Below are 23,141 nucleotides of genomic sequence, written 5' to 3'. Positions count from 1 at the left end.
GTGCAGGTCAGAAGGGATAGACACAAACCTACATGTGACTTGAGCTCTAACAAATGTATGAATGCAAGTATGTGTTTGTGTGCTTGTATTAGAGAGAGAGAGAGAGAGAGAGAGAGAGAGAGAGGGGGGGGGTTGTAGCACATTATGGCTGCACACCATGCATTCCATCAACTGCCAAACGGATGTCATCATGCCATGCGTGAACCTGTACACTCAGAGGAAGTAATTTTTCACCAATGGAAGCCAAGAAACAAAACATAAAAAGGCTTACCTGGTGCCAATTGAACTTGGACACAAAGAAATCATGCAACTACATTTCAGAACTCAAAAAGGCGCAGTTCTACCATGCCTTCTTTCCTCTTGGGTGAATACCAAAATACAACCTTCCCAGACTCCAGTAATTTCAACGAGTAACATAAGCTATACATAACATCTTCCACATGAGGAAAGTGCTTTCCAGTTGCAGGAGAGTTTGCGGAAATCCTTGAATCAATTCGGAAAACAATTGGCCCAGCAACCTGTTATTTGGCAGGAAAACGTGCCCCAGTAAGCTTGCAGAAAATGAATGTCTGGCATAGGAATTCAAGTAAACTAACTATTTCAATCATGGCATAGGAAGCCCTCTTTGAGTAAACTAACTAGTTCAAGTCTTGTACCTGTTGTTGAAAAATGATGTTAAGCTTTGGTGATGCTAGTGGGTTCACCTTCCTTCGCTCACTTGGTTTTTTTAACATATCAGAGAGGAAATATCTTGCTCCCTTTGCAAATGCAGCACCTGAGCAAATATCCAAGCGAGCATCAAGACGCGTGAAGTCATAAAAGCTTTCTCTGAATTTCCCATGCTGCAAAGTATAGCGTAGTGAACCGAATAAGTCTGCGCTAAAAGGGGATCTGCTCAATGAATATGGAAAGCCATCAGATCCCTGGTTCTCTCCACCTAAGTGCTTAGTTGGATTACAACATAAGTTGATGTTGCCACCAAGCCAGGCTGCACATGCACCACCTGCAAAAAAGGAAAAACAATTGTCAAAAATATTTGTCAAGGACAGACAACCTAGATTCATTTTAACTAACTTCAAAAGGTGTTTCCATGTTAGCCTGTCAAACTTCAATTCCAATCTCATATATCAGAATATCTTAACAGCCAGTGATGAATGACGTGCAAACTCTTAGATACAGTTGCAGGCCTCAACTCTAGGTACAAATTGCAGGACAGAAGCAGCTTTTATGTATTTTTTTTTATTTACAAGAAAAAAATTCCCACCAAGAAACCATATGTGTAGGGGAAGAAAAGCGCACGATTCATGTAATTGGAGTATGCACAATCTTAAACCACCAAGACAGAGATATTTTTTTTGGCAAAAATTGATAAAATTGAGATAATCAACAGAAAAGCCATGTCCAAACTTCAGCCGCTGCTTGCCTATGTCGCTTTCTACTAGACTAGACAGTCAATGCATATTGAAGAACCAAATAATCCAGATACCATTTCCCATTTGTAGGTTTCCCCTTTCACTTTCTTTAGTATATATAAGCAGATAGAAGCTTTTGTCAAGGACCGGATCACCTAATGAGTGAGGAACACTCAGATCTTGCATGCTTCAATTGCATAACAAGTTGCAGAACCACCTGCGCCTGTGGGACTTGATTCTGTCACTTTTGCCCTCAATTACCTCTCAATCCCTCCCCCTGTCCATGGCTATGCAGGTGACCAATGTGGTGGTCTGGGAAGGGTTGGAAATGGGGAAAATGCTTAATACATATTAATCAACAGATCGAAGTTGTTACATATTGTTCCTTTTCATTACCTCCCACCATGTTGAACTATTTGATGATATAGCAACTGCTGGGTATATTGTTCAATAAAAAAAAACCTTCACTTGCATGGGATTCAGCTTCAGATATTGAGAAGATATTTCTCATTTGTCAAGTCATGGCACAATTTTCCTGATTGTTTATTGTCTACACCTTTTAAATTCTTTTATCTATGCCACAAGAAGAGTATCAAACTGGAAAGTTTTCCAGTTTGTTTGCCTTTCGACAACCATGGAGCATCCACACAATTTTGTAGTCCTAATAATCTGCAAAGAATTTGTCTCTTAAAGCGAACACACATACCAATAAGTCCTGAGACAGCTGAATGAGGTTCATTCATACGTATGTCATATGGGATCCTCAAGAATTTTCGCTCTTTGGTCCTCACTATTGCATCCTGTGGGTTATCTTTTTCCCTCCAGATGTCCATATTCTTCTCGTAGGAAAAAGCAGCTTTGGCACACCACCCTGGCATTAGGGATGCAGGTACATCAAGACATGTGGTGTTAAGTGGTTGAGGATGTCCACCATTTTTGTGTATACCAAAACGATAACGTAAGCCAGACTTGGAAACAAGGGAAGCCAAATCCAGGGATACAGAAGCCGGCACTTCCCAGTAAGTTCCATTTCTGTCAATGAAGAGCTCAGGCCATGCTGCTTCCAGGGTAACATCATGATGTGAAAACTGTGCACATGGAAGACTTGAGTAATCAGCAAGACAATTACAGACAAGCTCATTAGCCAATTCATGAGCAATCTGTGTTTAAAGCAAAATGAATGATATACGAAAACTTCTGCACTAGAGGTATTAACCAAAGCAAGTGATATAAAAGATTAGACATGATTGTCTAGAAAGCCACTGAGAATATAAGCACCAGTGCACACATTATAAAACAAGAAACTCTCTAGGAAAGCACAGTCAGTTAATCCAAAATTTTATGGGATGATGCTGATGACCGTTCACAAACTAGGGAACTAAATAAAAGGCAGACATTAATGGTTATGCTCGCAATACTTATTGCTTGAATTTTAAGAAAATAACGTTCTTGTTCCTCCATAAACTGAAACAGTATAAAACCACAAATTTTGCACCTTGCAATTATTAGCAATCGGCAATTTTTTATGCCTACCTTATGAAAGTAGATGGCTTTGGAGCGTTTCCCTTGCCCACCATGAGCTTCTGTACTAAGAACCAGAGATGAATTTGGTGTAAGAGGAAGCTGGGAACAGAGCCCTGCAGCGTACAATGTTTTATCACAAACAATCTTCAAAATACTCATGAGTCCAGGAATTTCCAGCTCATCACCACCAGTAACTTCAGCTTTAATGGAAGTGAACAATTTTTTTGGGCGAAGTTGCGCCATCAAAGTAACCCACCTAAATAACATGTAGACAATAATAAGAAAGAATTTAGACATGCATATAACTCAGAAAGACTGATACATGCACCAGTGCTATGAAGGTATGAGAAATACAACAACCAAACCAACAGCCAAATGCTCAAGAGAGCCAATTACTTCTAAAGAAACAGAATAACATCTGTGAAAAGATACAGTAAATTGTCATTAAATTAACAAATTAAGTGAAATAAAGATTGCCAAATGACAATAAATAATTAAAATTCAGCATCAGACTAACCTTATTCAGCCGTACTAGTCCTGTGGAACATGTTTGCATCATCTTAGGAACGTAAACATCAAATCACATGCAGCATAGAGAAAAATGTTCATTTGGTATATCCATAGAAAAAAATTGTGCATTTATTGGATCTTGGTTAGAACAAAAACTTCTTTATAGCATTGGGAAATATCATAATTTGTGAAAGCAATAAAAGCATTCTAGGCCCTATTTCATTTCATCTGGTGGGAAGGATCCCATTTGCTCTTAACTGGGTGCACAAACCTGCCCAATGCCAGGTGGAAGGGAAAGTTGTATTGCAACCACCCCAGATGCAACACAATTTTGCCTTCAAAATAGGGTGGAGGAGAGAATAGTGAGTCCAAGCCTCCAGCTCAGATTTTTCTCACCAGCCTGTTTGATATTTGTTTCATTCAATGATAGGAAACTTATAAATCTTCTTCCAGATCAGCATTTTCCCAGTAATTTAGGTTGAAATTAAAGAGCCCCTGATGTCCTTCCACGAGGTGAATGTCTTCCATGACAAGAAGCTAAATTAACGTATAGTTTGAGCTCCTGAAGCACGTTTCAATGAAGCAAGATGAACAACAAATGTGAGGCTCAGAAAGAATTTGATTTTCTTCCATCGCCATGACAAGGCAGTTCTGCGGTTAACAATTGACGAGAGAATTATGGTGAGAAATGAAAGGAAAATTCTCAAGTCATTTTGCCATTCTTACCACAGCTAGGGAAAGATAAGATTAATAGCCCCACTCAGTTGAATGTCAATTTTTTCCCACTAAAAGGACTTACATCCATGGTTCGTTAATGATCCAACCACATCCCCACAGTAAATTTTGAGGCTTATCTGTGGTGTGGATAGTTATATCGTCGAGAACTCTTCAGAGAATGACAACATTTACAAGCGTGTTCAGTGGCATGCTTAGTAGTTTTAGAGACAATAGTGAATGAAAACAGTCATGTCCTTGATTTTATTTTCTTGTCTAATGCAGTGAGCTGTTCTTTTAGATTGCTTTCAAAAGTACATAAACAAAAAGAAGCTGACAATCTACTTCCAGCCTTCTACTAAAAAATTTAGCAACCAAATTTGGGTAAGCATTCAACAGAAGCATTTGAATATCTATTTGTTACAGCAACTTTCCTTCAGCTTTTTTTTTTTCTGATATTTTATGCCATCCTGGTCACGAAGTTACTTAATTTCAGCAGGCCCAATCGTCATCATAATTTATATCACCATCACTGCAGTTCGATGTCACTTTAAATTGAAAAAAGCTACTGTTCATGATTGCGTACTTGATGCAGATGCAGACCAGGTTCATGGTAACTAGGCCGACCTACACCCAAGCTATCGCATCCTGACTCAAAAGGCAATGGCATGGTTCTCCATAGTCCATAGTCGATTCAGGATTCAGGTTCAAAACCGAGAATGAAAGAAAGCAATTTGGGACAGTGGAGTGAGTTAGCAAGGGCAAAGGCAGCACACCCATAGGCCACAGCTCATCGCGTTGAGGCGGCGCCGAACAAGTTTGATTCGCAGGTCTGAGTCCGGGAAACATGATTAGGACAAAACAAAAGGGTATGGATCCAATTTGGAGGGTGCTCCCGACTCCCGAGCTTGGGAGATGCTCAAAATTAGATTTGGGGTTCGGTTCCAACAAAATCGATCCGACAAATCTGGCTGTCCACAACTTCCGGTCAAGAGAGGTTTTTTCTTTGAAAAATTCGCTCCGAAAGAGACACCAAAAAGGAAAATAAGAGAAAAGTAGCCACATTGACTGAGCTACCCCACTGACTCGCCGAGTCGGCACAGAGTCATGACGATAACTCGGGCAACAAATCCGAGTAGTGATTCGGGAGAGTGGCCGCAAATGAAGCATGGCCCGAGAGTCCCCTCTATTCTCAATCCCGAGGATCTGCTGAACACCATTTTCCGGTCACCGTAGAATACAGAGTCGGCAAGCCCAAATAATCCCACACATTGCCAAAACACCGTAAATTTCGCACATAACAACAAAAATGCGATTCAGAGAAGGCCGGAGATAATCGTGAACCACGACAGCAGACACACACACACACACACAGAGAGAGAGAGAGAGGGAGAGTACCAGTTGGAGGAAGGTGGGTTGATGAAGAGAGGGGTCTGGAGGGCGAATGAGCCGTGCGTGTCCTTCAGCGAGGCCGCGGCGGAGGAGGGAGAGCCAGAAGCGGTGCAAGAAGAAGAGGAGGGCAGAGGAGGACAGAAGTTGGGGACGAGGCCTAGAGGGAAGCCCCTGGCGAATACCGGGAGCTGCTGCGCTCTGAGTGTGGTTCCCGCCCTCGCCAGACCAACCGGAAACGGGTCGCCGGGCACGGCCCTTGCCACCCCATCCACCGTCGCCGCCGACGACAAGTTCACGTCCCAAAATGCACAGTCCATCGCCGTCCTCAGCTTCGCCATTCCTCTCTCTCTCTCTCTCTATAAAACCCCCTTATCCCTCTACTCGAGTCTGGCGAGAGGGAAAATGAACATTCCAACTCTCACTTGCCTCGCTCCCCGTCTTCTCTGGCCCTTTTCATCAAGGTAGACATTTTTGTCCTCGACCTCGTAAATGCATGTCCGATATGCCCCGTCGCTTCTAGGGTTCCCCGCGGTCATATTCTAAATCCACAGTAATTTACAGCAAGCTCCCAATTTTATCGATTTTGCTCAACTGCGGCTCAGAATTTGTGCCGTTCGAGTTTTAGGATAAGTTGTAAAAGAGAGAAAAAAAAACTTTCTTTTCTTGCTCGTCTAAGCACTTTGCATCTGAAAAATGTATAATCAATCGGCGTATAAATTACCACTCATAAACTGGTAAGGATATTCCAAACCCCTGCCTTGGCTTAAAGGGGAAAAAATGCATCAATTGGATTCATGAACACTGATCATATCATTTGCTTAGTTTGCATTGTCCCAGATCTGTTAAAGCTGTGGCCTAAAAGTTTCGCTGACAGATCATTTAGCGTCCTTTTTCTAAAATTCCGGGTTCCATACTAAAATGGCATTCGAGACAAGAAGGCAGCACGAAAGAACTGCGGCTCCAAGGAGCACAAACACCTAATCTTGCAGGTTGACACGAAGGCCTGACTTTGATAGTACCCATCCATATGTTGGTAAGTAAATGCTGGCTTCCATGAGTAACAATAGGAAACAAACTTGGCTTCACCGAACTAACGCACCTACACCACTGAAAAATTCTTACAAGCTCCAAAGCTACTAGACCTAAGCAGATACAGCATCCACATCACTCAGCTGTCTGTGTGTGTGTGTGTGTGTGTGTGTGTGAGAGAGAGAGAGAGAGAGAGAGAGAGAGAGAGAGGGGGAGAGAGAGAGAGAGAGAGAGAGAGAGAGAGAGAGAGAGAGAGAGAGAGGTTATAAATGTGATGCACAAGAATACTTCATGTCGATTTCAACTGCTAAAAGAATGTCGTGATGCCATGTGAAGACCTGTACACTCGAAAGGATGCAAGTCAGATTTCTGCCAATAGACACCCGAAGAAAAGCTAGAAAACAAAAAGAAGACTTGATGCCAAATGGAGCTAAACATATAAGTTACAGTCTGGAACTAAAATGGCACCTCTCCCAAGTAACTTGAGAAAATCTTCGATCTCTTGAAATTATAACCATGTGTGCCGGTGTTAATAGGTTTGCCCGTTGGCTCGCTTAGTTGGTCTGCTCAAAACATTTAGAAAGCAGATATATGGCTTCCTCTGCAAAAGCAGCAGCAGCGGAACAAATATCCCGTCCAGCAACAAGCAGGGCAAGTGGAAAACATTAACCCAGAACTTCCCCATGCTGGAAAGATATAGTGGAATGGAAAAATAGTGTCCACACTGAAAGGGATCTTCTCACTACATACGAATAGGCATCAGATATTCGGCTCTCTCCATGTACTCGCCTGGTTGAGTCACACTCTGTAAGTTGATGTTGGCACCAACTGGATTGCAGAAGCCACACCTGAACATACAGAAAAAAAATAATTTAATTGTCAAACGAAGCTGTCAACCAAAGTTTGGATGGAGGAATTGCCAGAAAAACTCAACAGACAAAGACTATATGTGATAATTAATGGGGTTCCTACTGCGTGCGTAAGCAAAATGCAGGATTGTCCAGAACTATAACAGGGTGCAAGTTTAAAGCCTCAAAATAACAATATTTCATGATGCGATGTCCACAGAAAGCTATAAGATCCAAACTTCCATTCAACCTGCCATTTTGACCATTAATCCAATAGTTGAAGGCACAAAAGTGCAGCACCGACTAATGTAGATAGCATTTTTCACATGCATTATTATTATTATTATTATTATTTTTTTTTATTATTCATTTGTACTAGATCAGCACATCTCATACGCCATACAGCCTGGATTTATCTGATTCAAGCAAACAAAAGCTATGGCTAAAACTGTGATTATGGGCTTGATCCCCCGGCGCCTTCATCTCAATGCCTTCTCATTCTCACCATATTTATCAACAGAGCTGTATTATCAAGTGTCACCACTTTCCATTATCACCCCACAGGTTCAAGCATTTGACAATTTTGAAAACTAATGCATATTATTTATAGAAGGAACTTGAATTGCATGATTTTAGTCTTGAAATTGAAAATAAGTATCTTTAACAAGTAAGCAGACATGTGCTACAATGTTTATAACTATGTAATCCATTTTTGCCTTTTTATTCTAAAAAAAAAGACAAAGACAGAACACAAAATTCCAATCCTTTGGAGCTTGTCATGGACATCTACACAATTTTACAGTTCACAATTTCTGTAATAACCTCTTTGAAAGTGGCATTTCATACCAATAATTCCTGAGATGGCTGATAAACAACCGCAAGTCAGATGAGGACCTCAAGCATTTTCACCTTTTAGTCCTCACCATCAAGTTGTTTCTCTCTTCCAATCCAGATTTGCATATTCTTCTATAAGGAAAAGGCAGCTTCATAACACTAGTCAGGCATTACAGATGTATATCATCATTGCGTTTAAATGTTTTGAGGATATTCAACATCTCTGTGTAGATCATAACTGTAATTTAAGCCATATTCAGAAAAAGGGACGCCATCCCAATATTAGCAGAAGCACTTCCCCTCCATTTCTACAATGAATAGCTAAGGTTGAGCTGCTTCAGATATAAGACCTCGGTATGGAAGCTGCAAAAAAGGACAAACTTGAGTAATTACCAGGGACAATCGGAAACAAGATCTTTAGTTATGGCAACTAACACAATGAGATTTGTTTCTAAGGTAGCAGGAAATAATTGATTGGCAAATGTTTATGCATTACATTGTTTATGCCTTCACACAGGCCGCCTGAAGCAAGTGAAGGAAAAGATTAGACATATGATTGACTAGAGAATGATTGAGAATATATGCACCACTATACATTTTATTCTACAAGTTCCTTGTGAATGCACACTCAATTTTTTAATTTAAAAATTACAAATATATTCACCCGTTGAATTGATAACTGACAATTTAATTGTTCATAAGTAATGAAGAAACAAGATACTAAGTGATTTAAAAAAACTATACTATGAGTCGATAAAGTATCCAGATAAGGAATATGCAGGCAGTGAAAAGGTACAGGATCATCAAGTCCAGAGTTGCTATAACAGTCAGATGTAATGCTTTAAGCAAATACATAGCTTCAGAATGTTTCCTTACCCACCCTCATCTGTACGTAGCGTCAACAATATCTTCCTACATATTATACAAGCAGAATACAGAAACAAGTTGTGCATACAATCCTAAAGCATCGTCTCCTGCCTAACAACTGTCAAATTATATGGTTTAATTGAAAGTGGGACTTAGGTCTGCCCTACTGCTTGAACTCAACCATGAAGATATGTCAGTTGATCCTATCTACAACACCAATAATCCATGATTCCATGCTGCCCTAGAATGTGACGACCAGATAGAAAAAAGGTACGCTTCTAATGGCGCATGAACAATGCAGAATACATGGAAACACAATAGCAATGGGGAGATTGGAAAAGGTAATCATGATCATAGTGGAACCCAAGTCTTCTTTGGTGAAAAATATGAAAAGCTTCAATAAGTCCCATAGCCTTCATTATACAGTATGAAGGGGGAGGTCACCAACAAAAGTTTCATCGGAAAACTTTAAATCAACTCACGAAAGAAAGATCTGGATTACCTTGACAACTAAATATAGAAAGCTGCAACCTCTATCACATTTGTGCAGCAAGTGTAACTCTGTCTGCATTCTCTTCGTCCTCCTTATCCTTGTGTTTCAGAGCTTGGTCACCTGATCCAGATAGAATCTCTCTGGCCCTCTGGTCAAGCTCTTCAATTGTCATGGACCGATCTGCAAAGATAGCATTCTTTTTGTAGTTCCATACAAGCATAGAAATGTAATCCTGAGGTGTTACAAGACCTTCTTCCCTAAGTGTTTCCCTTTGTTGATCTAAGGTTTCTTGATTCTCCAGTTTTATATATTCAAGGATAACTCTCTCATGTTCAGGTCTCCAGTCTTTTGGAAAGGGCGTGTAATCAGGCTCAGGCACGAGAGATAACCGTGTAAACATAAGACCATCTATAGAATCCAAGAGACCCATTCTCATGAGATTATGGTATTCTGGTGACTGCCCTTTCTTCTCTTTCAATGGGCGGCTTAAATTCCTTGACGCAATCTTATACACCTTTGCACGAGATCGTAATTTGTACTTAGCAGCATACAACTTTGCCAGTGACCCTCTTATGATATATGAACAAAAATTCACAACTTTCTTCCTGTTATCTGCATAACGGTACCACTCAGCCATGGTTGCCAAAAGCTTGTTCATCTGTGCATTTGTGTGTGCTTGTGTTGCATGGAACATTCGGAAACAAGGTTGAGGATCTGGATCTCGATCCCCCTTAAGAAACTCAAGCTTCCTAAATTGCCTAATGCATTGCTTTAAGCTTGCAGTCACTGAAAGAAGGGTGCCCACACCCTTTTCACTAATAATTTTCCCACCAGTTGCTGTGTACCTCAAAGTTGGATAAACAACTCTTCGACATAAGACATGATCAAGGAACATTATCCCTTTTGTGATGTGTTCGATTGGCAAACTCTCATTATCAAGCTTGAGTGCATACTTTTCGTCACAGAACTCAATCAATTGCTTCCTGATAGTAGCGGCATCAGCTCTAGGTCCCCTCACACCAATCAAAATGTGTCCCCCATATCGTATATAGTCCATCTTCCTTGTTTTATCTGGTCCACTGGTCGGAACAAATTCAGGCCAGGAGGTATTCCCCTGCTCCTCCACACCACTGGGACTGTTCCAGATGACATCTGTCTTCGACGGACGGAAAAACTCCTTGATTTTCCCTTCCATCCAATGATCCAACTCATCAAGGCAGATGTTGGCCAACAACGGACTCAGGACTCCACAGTGTCCCCATGACGGCACCTTCTCTGCTTCCTCAGGAGCAAAGCCAAAGAAAGACGTGAGCCAATAAGGGTCAGGCTTAGGCTCATCTTCAGCTAAAACCTTCTTTTTCTGATACTTCCTCTTCTTTTTCTTCTTCTTGTCCTCCTCTGGCGACCGACCAGTAATCACCGGCGTAACAAGCGCCGATTTGATCAAATCAATCACCAATTTGTCCCTCACATCCCTCATAAGAGCACCGATCACCATACTGACCTTGACCCCATCCAATATCGTGCTCAAATCCCCTTTCACGTACCAAAGATAGCCCGCGAAACTCCTCCGGATCACTCTCAACACCGTATGAGCATTCCGTCCGGGCCTAAAAGCATACGATTTCTGCGAAAACCTCGCCTCATACACAGGTTCTAGGATAATTAACAGGACTTCCTGCACAATTCTATCTTGGAAAGCTGCAGGTTGAGTTGTAGTCAAAAGAGTCCTAACCTTCCGCTTTGAGAGCGACTCTAAATCAGTTTTATCCTTGGGAGACCTAATGAAGAACTCCAGCCTAGCGCCCCACCTAAAACGATTCTCAAGTACGGCATCACGGAGAGAGATCAAGCCCTCAAATGCGGCATCGTCAATCGAATTCTTGGGCATATACGCGCCGGTCTCGTCAGCGCAGACCTTTTGGTAAGCTATAACCCACAACTCCAGCCTCCTGAGGTACGTCGAAAGATTGTAGACGTTTTTCTCGGGTTCTCTGAAGTTTTCAACCCATAACTTCGCGCAAATAGAGACTCCGTCATCTCTGAGAAGAGGTGGCCGATCATTGGTGCCGACGGGACGGGGTCTGGTGGAGAAGGGCGAAGAACGGAAGGGCAAGAAGAGGAGGAGGGCTTGTGGGGAGTCGGAAAGTGGGGTTTTGAGATGGTTTTTGGGGTTTATGAATGTTGAGATTGTTCTAGTGAGGGCCAAACGACGATGCATTTGGCCGGTGGCAGTCTAATGCTTCATAAGCTAAAAAAAGCTCCGAGAAAACACGATTTTCAACGAATTAATACAGGCGGAAAATGCAGAGATGAAAAGGAAGCTTCCGACAATGAAGAGAACGAAGAAGAAGATACCGACTACTGAGTACCTGAATCAAGGAAAACAGTCGAGAGAGAGAGAAGACGAGCGACCGCGGGGGTTTCCAATGGAAGGGCTAAAACCCTGTTCGTGTCCGAACTGATGGAGCAGGGATACTCACAAATTACCGGACAGTGCACAGACATTTTGAAAATTGCCATTCCTGTTGGATCAGGATCATGTATTTCAGGATCCACCAGTTCTAATCTCCATCAGGAAGAAGGAATGGAGCTAAACTAAGGATGTATCGTGTTTTCCCGTTCATTGACACGAATCCACATGAGTTTGATAAACAGGATCCTTTTGGTATGCATTTCTGATTTGTAATATGAATGAACTCGAATTAGTCCCATTCAACTACAATATAGTTACATGGAAAAAAAATCAGGCCCAACATACAACACCGGTGACTTGATTTCAATTCTAGATCAGGATTTGATTAGAGAGAAAAAGAGAAAAAAACCATCAGACTCTTAAACGAAGACCCATTCTGATTATGTGAAGCCCAGTTAATTGGTAATCCAGCCAGCCCAGCACGATTCCATGCCTTCCCTTGGTATAGCTTGGGAACCTGTACACCGTTAGCGAAGGCGATCTTGTAGCACATACAGAAATTGTTTTTGAGAAATATGAAGAAACTATTGATGCCGACGGCGAAATGGGAGTATGGCACGATGTGAAGAAAACACACTAAGAAGAAAGTGTCTACTCTTTGTTACTGACGACGTTATTAACCATGGATACTTCAGTCACGGCCTCTTTCCTTGGTTGAACACCTGTTTGGTTCAGCACTAGTTGGACGAACTTGAACATTGCTAACGGGATTTCCAACTTAATCTTCCTCGTTCAAGATTCAAGAAGTACAAAGATAAGTATCACAATAAACCAAAAGCAGGTCCGTCTCATTAAAAGTATCTGCCGATACGATGCAGATCTTTAAACCTGACTTTGTTTCATTATTTAATTGTCAAATGCAAGACATTCTTTTCCATTTATAAAGACCCTTTGGAAAGGATTAAGACAAAATTCTGCCGATCAGAAGTACTCCTTCAGGCTGCAAATCAAGCCATTGGTTACAACACAACTGATATTCTCAGCCTTCAGCCATATTCAACATCAAGTGCCTCCAATGCTTCACACCTTTCGAGTTTCGGTTTCAGCCATCCAGAACTACAATGAAAAATCGGAGATAACCAAGAAATGATGACAGAAGCAACAGGATCGAGTGTTGGAAACTTCAATGAGATGTAAGTGCATCGCCATGCGCTAACAAGAACATCCGCTCCCTTGCTGCTGTGCCTGTGATGGGTTTGAAGAGGTCGCTTTTAGGTTTACGTCCACCATGTCTTCTTGTTTTGTTGATGAAAGTGTCTCCATTCCTGGAAGTGCGGCTGCAATCTTTCGGAATAGAGCCTGCACAAGAATGCCAATACCTGATTTATTCCCTACGAAAGCATACAGAAAAACTATTAACGGTGGACTCTGGAGTGGTAGGTCTGGTGACCATTCGAAGGTTGCAACTTGATCCAGGTTAGGGATGCACAAGGGGCAGATTTAGAAAAACCAAGGTACCAAAAGGAAGCACAATTGCCTGCATAAATCATACCCATCAAATTCATGTTCCAAGAAACTCTTGACAATAACTGGCTGGTAAGCAAGCAACCCAAAGTTGCACCAGCATTTTTTAGCCCATGCTCTGGTTCAGTGGAGCCTGAGCATGAGATCAAAACTCATAATAAACTGAAAAATTCTGTGTTGCAGTGAGAAAAAAGTAAAAGAACTAAACTGCCAGGCCTATGCAGGTCCATCCTGAATCTCGAACAGATACTACTATTTTATAATTCTCACATTCATGAGAACTCTCTCTCTCTCGTATGCACACACACACACACGTACATACGGCCTGCCTGAGCTGAATTGAGCCAAGTAGCCTTCCTTCAAGCCCATTTTGTTATCATGTTCAAATGAATTCTAAACTTATTCATGCACCAAAATGAGCTCACCACCGACAGGCTTCTTGATTTACCAATCCTACCCACAAGCAAATGCCCAGCAAATTAGTTGGCCCGCAACTATAAGAAAAAAAACAAAGTAATGAGTTAGACCTTAATATTAAATCCAGCTTTGGCACTCGTCTCTATGAACATGACCCCAAGCTCATGAGCCTTAGCCTCTCCCTCCTCTATAGAAACGTGCCTGTTGTAACAAGGTAAGGATGAGTAAGAAACTGCACAAGGCCTGGTAAAAATGTCAAAGCAGTAACTTCAAAACATGAGCAAACTGCATTGAAGTAATTAATTTCATATCAAATATAACAAGTAGCTGTCTTACAATGACCAAATTGTACACCGAGGGTCAGAAGTGTTGGATTTCAACCTTTTGAAGGTTATCACACATAAGTATGGAGGAAAGGAAGACAATACCCAAAGTGACAAGGAATATCTTCATGATTTATAGTTAGACGAGACTACAGTACCAAAAGAGAACAAAAAACCAAACAAAAAGGACAAAGAGAAACACGTATAACAAAACAACCCAAAAAGAAAACTAGTCCATTAGCAGGCATCTGAGCTACAATCTGCAACCAGTGATGTTCATAACAGTGTAGGCAGCATAACTATTGATTAGAATCATGCACTGGAATGAATAAAGCTGGAAACTTACAAACTGCCAATATGTACACCTGACCTCCTTATTGTACATCAACAGCTTGCTGAAACACAAGCACCATTGACGTATAAATTATATTTCCAACTCTTATTGATAAAGTGGCACATGCTTAGTTATTAAAACTTTTCCCTATATCCTTGCTACAAAAGAACAACTCTATCAACTAAAGCAAGAGGACAACTCATGAATGAAACTGCTTTACATTGTTAAGTTCATACTTTACACAAAGCAAGAAGGTCCTCAAAACAAATACTTCATAAAAGCTGTGCACTAAAATTGACAGCAAAATACATGTAACCAAAAGAACAGAAGAAGCAGTGCAAATACATACTGTTGATATCATGAAGGATTAGTGGATAGATCAACAGCTCAAGTGAAGATCATATACACTTTACAATAAAAGTGACAGATCATCTTAGCCAAGATATTCAACAAGAAACCATGCAATGAGAGAAGGCCTTAGATGTTCTAACATTTTCCGTTGCATTGTAAGATTCAATAAACAATAACAGGTGAACTAGCTGGAGAAAAATGATCAACTCTCATAGTCTCAACAGCAAACCACCAAGATTTTTTTCGAAAAGCAAAGTTATAATTGGCATGACAACCATTTGTTGATGGTGACTTGAATTAGCAGATAAACATCACCTCTTTTCTACAAGGTCCGTTTTGTTCCCAACAAGAACAATGATAACATCACTACCACGCTCAGTACGTACTTCCTCAATCCATTTTATGGTGTTCAGAAAGGACTGCCGGCCTGTACCACAAAAAGGCAAAATGAAAATAAAAAGCAACTTGGAAAAGGGGAAAAATGAAATGTGTGACACTGTCACAAGGAAATGATATGGAGAAACCATAAGATGAAAGAAATGATGTTACTTGAACCACCAAAGAGTTGCGAAAAACACTTCCGTGGAAGTATTAACACTCAAGTTGAATGATCTAGGGTTTATATAGGCATTATGCTGCAAATGGAGATGCTTGAGTTTCCATTTGAAACATAAACATAAATATGCCTAAGGCACATGAACAACATTAGGATGAGCAGTAATCATCAAACAGCTGAACATATTATTGGATGACTATTGACTAGTAATCATCAAACAGTTGACAGATAATAATCATCCCCATGTTGGTGAAGAACTTTGGCTGAACTAGTTCGTTCCTCCAACACGGACTCTGTTACCAACACATTCCATACACAACAAACACAAAAAGAAGGTTGAAAATAACAACATACTTGCGACATCATACACAATCACCGCAACTGAGGAATCTCTGATGTAACTTGGTATGAGACTTCTGAATCGCTCTTGTCCAGCTGTATCCCTGTTCATCCAAGTTATTTGTATACTACAGTTAGAAGGGTAATTAACATTGTTACAGGACTAATATCATAAAAAAAAAGGAACACAAACACATTGGCCAGAAATTTCATGAAGCAAATCACAGTACAAGTAAAAAAAGAAAGTGGGTGCACTAAACAGAATTCTGTAAAAGGACACAATAGCAGCATACGTACCTATAAATCACATTAAACTTGGGGTCTAATCCAACAACATAAAGAAGGTTAACCTATACAAATCTTAAGATTCAGTTAAGCTCTTTATTTTTTGTAGATGTAGCTTCTTTAGAACATACTCTCTCATAACATAACAAATAAGTTTACACTGTGGACTTATTGATGAGCGTTACTCACTACTAAAGATAAATACTGAAAATATGAAGAACATCTATATTGACAATTGACAAAGTGCAGGGTTTCGGTATTCATGAATCATGAGAGCATTTCAAAATATGACAAAGTGCATCTTCCACTGTCTCCGAAAGAAATATCACATAAGAATGAGATAGCCTAGCAGAAGAGTGTATATGCACTCAATTGCTGACTTGCAACTTGCCCTAGTGTTTGTGTATCAAGAAAACTACATATGCTTATAGCCACACTGGAAGTTGAAGCTAGAACACCTCATTTTTGGGAAGAGCTAATAGTTGTTAGTTAAGACATCCATAGAATCACTGTTACACATGCACATAAGCATCATACTCGCAAGAGGCATGATTTGCAGTAGAGGCCTATAACTTTTAATAGAATAGGTTCTTTCAGACCAAGTGAAGGTGAAGTAAGGCTGAAATAAGTCATGGATAGCGAACATTTTATGCAGGATAAAGTCTTGCAATTTCTAGTTCTTCAAGATAGACACAACCAACATGATGTAATGCTTATAAGCTCTACAAGCTAGTAGATTCACATGACTCAGAACTTAATAACAATATAAATTGTTATAAGGAAGAAACAATATATCTAAGGAGTATGTCTTACTACTCGACTTGTGACGTGATACACAAAACAATATATCTATGGAGTGTGTCTTATTACTCGACTTGTGAAGTGATACACAAGAGTGCGCTCATGACATTGGATTTACCACATGCATGCTACCAATTAAATGCTTACTGAAGCAATTTTCACTTCCATCATATACAATGTAGAGTAAAGCATAATAGTATAATACCATAGCTGCAACCGGACTGTTCGATCCTCCAGGTACATTGTCTTTGACAAAAAGTCAATCCCAATGGTTGCCTGCCATACAAACCAGGTAAAAAAGAATTGAATAAATGCAAAGAGAATAAGAAAAGACATGAAGAATCCTTTACAATGTATTGAAGAAAAAGATACCAATATCATCAGAGCATAACTACTGTAAGATGCCATATAATCAAATATACTCCACCTAGTCCCAACCCAATTGTCAATCATAGTTTACAATTTAGCAGATTGTGATTCAGGCAATGCAAAGATTTCTGTGCAAAGATTTAAAATTGTGGGTATTTGGGCCCTGCATTTATACCAAGTGCTTATTTGTGTTGAGTCTGTTGACACAAAAAATGCAGATAGCAGAGAGTCTGGGGCACCATGGCAGATAATGCAGAGTTAATACCTGACTTATGTAGACTTATTTTAGCTATTTAAAGGTAGTTTAGAATGTGTAGCCAATGCTTGGCCATGTCAAGCAACTTAACTGCTTGCAAGTTACCTCATAGTTAAGTCATGACTTTTATAAAGCCATGTCATTATGAAGTCACGGGAACCTTATTGAGTCACATAGATTTTTTAGTAGCAGCTGCATCAACATTTTCATTTAATGCAGTCCCTATCTTGATGTGCAAAACAGCAGGGTAAGTTACTTACTAACTTGAGGTCCTTAGCGAAATGTGCAAGAGTTTCTTAAAGCATAATAAGCAACATAGTATTTTGCTATAGATCTTGTACTCCATATGACGCCATATAGCAACTTAGTAGAATAAGGACCAGAAAGGCTTGCATAAAAGAGTCTACAAATATATAGTTTGGATTTTGGATACTGAATCAATTGAAAATCAATTAAATATCATCATTTTGTTCAGAGATTATTGTTGTTCTGAACGCTGAATTTCTATCCATTGGTATCAGACCTGGGTTTAGCTTGAGTTCAATTTTTTAACATCTGATATTGGAGTGGCTTTTAGAGTGAATTCTACTGGTGTTTAAGTAAAGAGATACTTTAAACCTTTTTCCCCTTATTTTTGTCTTCTTCTTTTACTTTTTTCGTTCTTTTTTTTTCTCCTCCTCGTTCGTCTTTCTCAGCCTTTTTCCTTTTACACACTAATGTTTGGCCAGCCTAAGCACCCACTATATGCAGCCTAGGCCTTTTTGGAGGGTCGCCGCCTAGGCACCTGGTGCTTTTGACTACTACGATAAAAAAATAGGAATTGGATGCTGAACTTGATTCGATCTGGTTTTAACCAACTTTATAGTATGATGTACGCAGTGCAAATTAGTGAATAATCTAAAAAAAAAGCACGTTAGAAATGCCATCGTTCACTCCAGTCAAGTGTTATAGCATTATTTCTTTCTTTTAAGGACTTCCTGCTCTCATGAATCATGAGGTGTGATGCTCTCATGAATCATGAGGTGTGAAAAGCAGAACCCTACAAAGTTGCAGATCCATTTCCATGCCAAAGAGAGATCAGCTACTCTGATTTTAACACCCTGTTCGTTGGTACAGCAAATGGCTATCCATTCCTTTCAAAAAGCAACAGCAAAAGAATATTCGAATGTGGGGCCAAGTTCCACGTGAAGCAGGAAGTTTTGACTGTCCCAAACTTTCATGCAAAGCTAAATAAGATAGTCATTCGTTGCATTTAACCAGGTATACGCCTATCATAAGATGACGCCAAAGTAGAAAGGACGTTCCCATCATCGTCTACTTACCAAGAAAATCGCAGTAGAGCAAATACCGGGTTTAAAACACCAACAAATTCAACGAATCATCTCAGAAACTTACACCAATCAGGAAAGAAAGATAAAACGGAAATGCATGAAGATAAGTCGAGGGAAAACAGAAAATTCAATGATCGATATGCAGATCTCCAGTATCTAATCCGCAAAAACTGCATAACACAGAACGTAAAACGCTAACGGATGTTAACTCTTTCTAAGACCTAGATCACAGATGGATCCAGCAAGAAAATACAGGATCTGACGTAGAAGAATCGACCTTCTCTAGAATTATGCAGAGAGAGAGAGAGACGACAAAAAAGGGAATACGATTAACACAAAATAGATGACAAGCAGTGACCAGAAGTTACAAAGAAGCGGCAGAAGTTACGAAAAAGCAGCAAATGAGATAGTTAAGCGCTTATCGTCGTCAGCTGAAAACCTGGTAGGTGTTATCGAACTTGTCATACATGAATCGGGTGATGATGCTCGTCTTCCCCACCGACTGATCGCCCAAGAACACGAGCTTGTACTTCGCCAGAGGAGAGACCGTCGCCATTTCCGGCTCTTCCCTCCCGACTGCAGCAAAGCAAAATTCCCTCAAATAGAGAGAGAGAAAGCGAGAGACGCCAGAAGAAGCGAAATCTGTCGGACTTTTTCTTTTTTTACCGCCGGCGGCAAAAGAGCAACGAGACAATGCACGAGAGGGAGGGAGCACGGACCCGAATTTTCATTTAAGGGGCAATTCTTTATCAATAGTTCCAGAAAGAGGCCTAACTATTTTGAAATTCATATTTTTGCCACTTTTCTTTGCCTCGGCCAGTTCAAAACTTAGCTCGTTTAGGTAACAGCTTTAATATTGGGAGTAAGTGGAGGGAACCCCTCTCCTCTTCTTTCTCTTTACTTGTTGTTTTCAATTGAAAGTAGCGTCTGCTATCTTAACAGTTTAAAGGAATAGTTTTTATAAAAATTGAATTAATAACTGAACTCTCAATTCCACAAAAATCCAATAAATAAATAACTAAGCCCTCACCAACCCACCAAATCCCCTTAAAACAAAAGATTTCTACGTAGAATTAAGCAGAACAAACTACGGACAGACTTAAATTTGGCCAGTTTAATTCAAATGTTCTCCAAAATATAGTAAATGAAGAAAGAGCTTGACTTGACTAGTCTCACGCGTCATTACCCTGTTATTTATTGGGCCCAATAACTGAGCTCAAACTGGCCATTCATCTTCATCCCATACTTTTTCTCTACGTGTCATCGTCATCTCACAGCCTCTCGCCATCAATCGATCATCTCTTTTCTCTCTTGCTCTGCCTTTCCATACTCCATCGCCGCCAGATCCGCGGACGCCATGGAAACCAATACTCAGATCACCGCTGTGTCACCGTCTTCCCTTACTCCACCTTCCATGACAGTCGGGCCCATCCCCGCCGCCACTTTCAAGCCTTTCCGCCACCGCTACGGTCGGTGCCTTCTAGTCTCCCTCAACATCTTCTTCGTCCTCGTCGGCCAGACGTCAGGCACCCTCCTGAGCCGCTTCTACTTCGACAAGCGCGGTAACTCCAAGTGGCTCGCCACCTTCATCCAGACCGCAGGGTTCCCTCTACTCCTTCCCATCGTTCTTCTCCTCCCAGCCAACTCCTCCACATCTACCACCGCCACCACGAGAACCACCTCCACCACCATCCTCATCTACCTCGGCCTCGGCCTTCTTATGGCCGGATACGACATGCTCTACAGCTACGGCGTCGCCTTCCTCCCTGTCTCCACCTACTCCCTCCTCTGCTCCACCCAGCTTGCCTTCAATTCCATCTTCTCCTTCTTCCTCAATTCTCAGAAATTCACTGTCCCCATCTTCAATTCCGTCGTCCTCCTCATCTTCAGCTCCGTCCTTCTCGCCGTCCGCTCCGATTCCGAGCGCCCAGCCGGCGTCTCGAGCGCGCAATACGCCATCGGCTTTGGCTCCACCATCGCCGCCTCCATCTTTTTCTCCCTCAGTCTCTCCCTGATGCAGCTCTCCTTCCAGAAGCATTTCAAGAGGGTGACATTCTCCGTTGCGCTGAAAATGCAGGTCTGCACATCCGTGGTGGCGACGGCCGCCTGCCTGGTGGGCCTGTTTGCGAGTGGGACTGGCGGAAGCTTTCCGGCGAGCTACACAGCTTCAAAACCGGCAAGGTTTCCTATGTGATGACGATGGTGGGGACTGGGATTGCATGGCAAGTTGGTTCCCTTGGCATAATTGGGCTCACCTTGACTGTGTCTTCCCTCTTCTCCAATGTGATCAGCACGGTGGGATTGCCCATCGTTCCCGTCTTGGCAATCTTTGTGTTCCAAGATAAGATGGATGGCGTTAAGCTGATGGCTTTGCTGTTGAGCTTATGGGGCTTTGCTTCTTATGTCTATCAACAGTATCTTGATTCTGGCAAGAAATCCACTTCTGGTTTCGCGTTTGAGAGGACGAAGGAGGGAAACAACTGTGTTGACTGTTGAGGGCCTGCTGGAGAAAGGAAGCCATTGATACCAAGCACATACTCTGTTTCTTTTTCGTGGATTTATAAATTCAGTACCTGCGGACATTGAGAGTTGGATTTGACTGCAGGCAACAAAAATTTCTGCAGTTTTTGCTTTTGCTTGGCTATTGCATCTTCGTTACGCAATAAATGTGAAACACCTGGAAGATAGGAGGCATCAGTGGGTCAAGCATGTGTTGTCGTCTTAGAATGTATAATACCAAATGCAGTGGTGTCTCGAAGGATGACTTATCTTCTATCCACCTCTTATTTGAGGTTCTCCCACTTGTTCATTCTAACCTGACCAGCCTTTGATCCTCGTCTTCTAGTTATTAACAACTTATGTGAAAAGACATAAAGTACTATTGAAAAGGAAATCGGATAAACAAAAAAGAAGAGAAATGGCTAAATGCTCAAGCATATTGCATATAATTGATAGTTTTAAAGTGATATGCACTTCCTATACATAGGGCTGTTCTCCTCGATTTTTTAAAATTTTTTATTTAATAATAATATATATTTTATTATTCAAAAATATATTCTATATTATATTTAATTTTTTTTTTTTAATTGGGTCGAACCTAGGCTTAATTAATGGGTATCAGGCCGGGAGAGTATCGGGCTCAAGCCCGGCTTAGGGCTCGAGTTTAGGCTCAATTACTGGGTATCGGGCTCAAGCCCGGGCTCAAGTTTTGGGCCCGATGCTCAAGTCTACCTAACACATAACACAGTGGTGCTGGAGCCCTACCAATAACATAACTTAGGGGGCCTATAAATATTTGTATTGGACACTCTCAATCAAGCTAAGCTCATGCATTGAGCCAATTATATATTGCTTGGGAAACAGATGTTCCCTTCGTTGAGATTGCATTATCAAATTGTTAGTACAGTAATGTCGTAGTTTTATTAGATGATATAAAATTTGCATACTGTAAAAGGGTTATTAGGTTAAAATCTGGTATTTTTCATTCTGAACTATGTAAATCTGTCCTTTGAAGAATTGTGCTTTTAAATTGGAAAGCCAATGTTTCACTTTCAAGTTTCACCTAATAAAGCATATTAGCACATCGTTAAAAAAAAATTGCAATAATGAAGCTCGTTGAGTGTCTTATGCCAATAAACAAAGTCATTTTTTGGAAGCAAATACAAAGTGGTCATCCTGAGAACTCTCATTTTTGAGTGAAAAATTAAAACTGTGTGTTCAGAAAACACTGTTTTGACCACAAATGGCGTTATTGAAGGCAAAACGTCCTTTTAAATATGTTATCCAAACACACAATGCAGTTTCTAAAAAATGATTAAAAACCACTTTTTCATAAAACCAATTTCTTCGAAACAACCTTTTTAGGAATGTGACATGCAATCACACCCTCCAACTTGAGCAACGTTTCAATTGAAAGATAAAACTTCTTTATTCGATTTTGCGGAAAACTTTTTCCTTTTGCTTTTTACCTCAAGGACAATGAACAAAGTTGGATATCTTTTCTTCACTGACCGCCTGAACCCAACATGTTTGATGGGTTCGGCTTGTCGCTTTTTGACTTTGTGCGGATAAACATAAAATCAAGGTTAAAAAGTTCTACTTATACTTTAAAATTTTTATATTCACTAACACAGCAAAGTAATACATAAAATATTCAGGGTCCGTTTTCTTCTAGGAAAACATTAGGGTTTGGTTAGTTCTACCATTTGCATTGCAA

The 23,141-nt window shown here is 40.7% G+C and overlaps 3 protein-coding genes and 1 pseudogene across 4 annotated transcripts; 1 reads left to right on the top strand and 3 right to left on the bottom strand.

Annotated features, from left to right (window-relative positions):
- Window positions 1-258: 258 nt before the first annotated feature.
- Window positions 259-5,982, bottom strand: LOC116252293 (protein TRIGALACTOSYLDIACYLGLYCEROL 4, chloroplastic). Its single transcript, XM_031626453.2, has 5 exons — window positions 5,559-5,982; window positions 2,946-3,192; window positions 2,119-2,500; window positions 657-1,003; window positions 259-518 (listed from the first exon to the last, which is right to left on the bottom strand). Exons 1-5 carry the CDS (start codon window positions 5,888-5,890, stop codon window positions 318-320), a joined length of 1,509 nt encoding a protein of 502 aa, XP_031482313.1. The 5' UTR covers window positions 5,891-5,982; the 3' UTR covers window positions 259-317.
- Window positions 5,983-6,856: 874 nt separating this feature from the next.
- Window positions 6,857-12,115, bottom strand: LOC116253466 (nuclear intron maturase 2, mitochondrial). 2 transcript variants are annotated; one of them, XM_031628288.2, is made up of 3 exons: window positions 9,633-12,115; window positions 8,276-8,626; window positions 6,857-7,429 (listed from the first exon to the last, which is right to left on the bottom strand). In XM_031628288.2, exon 1 carries the CDS (start codon window positions 11,842-11,844, stop codon window positions 9,667-9,669), a length of 2,178 nt encoding a protein of 725 aa, XP_031484148.1. In that variant the 5' UTR covers window positions 11,845-12,115; the 3' UTR covers window positions 6,857-7,429; window positions 8,276-8,626; window positions 9,633-9,666. The 2 variants fall into 2 exon arrangements, with proteins under 2 accessions (XP_031484148.1, XP_031484149.1); XM_031628289.2 differs by having other exon boundaries at window positions 8,339-8,626.
- A 729-nt stretch (window positions 12,116-12,844) lies between these two features.
- Window positions 12,845-19,622, bottom strand: LOC116253099 (ras-related protein RABH1b-like). The gene is made up of 6 exons (XM_031627862.2): window positions 19,365-19,622; window positions 17,175-17,245; window positions 15,899-15,987; window positions 15,304-15,415; window positions 14,091-14,181; window positions 12,845-13,398 (listed from the first exon to the last, which is right to left on the bottom strand). Exons 1-6 carry the CDS (start codon window positions 19,479-19,481, stop codon window positions 13,252-13,254), a joined length of 627 nt encoding a protein of 208 aa, XP_031483722.1. The 5' UTR covers window positions 19,482-19,622; the 3' UTR covers window positions 12,845-13,251.
- Window positions 19,623-19,985: 363 nt separating this feature from the next.
- LOC116252901 (probable purine permease 11) lies at window positions 19,986-21,700 on the top strand (annotated as a pseudogene).
- Window positions 21,701-23,141: the final 1,441 nt, after the last annotated feature.

This window comes from Nymphaea colorata, chromosome 4 (genome assembly GCF_008831285.2).
Source record: "Nymphaea colorata isolate Beijing-Zhang1983 chromosome 4, ASM883128v2, whole genome shotgun sequence".
Classification (NCBI taxonomy): Eukaryota; Viridiplantae; Streptophyta; class Magnoliopsida; order Nymphaeales; family Nymphaeaceae; genus Nymphaea; species Nymphaea colorata.
Note: the sequence above shows the minus strand (reverse complement) of the source record. Positions and strands in the feature narration are given on the sequence as shown.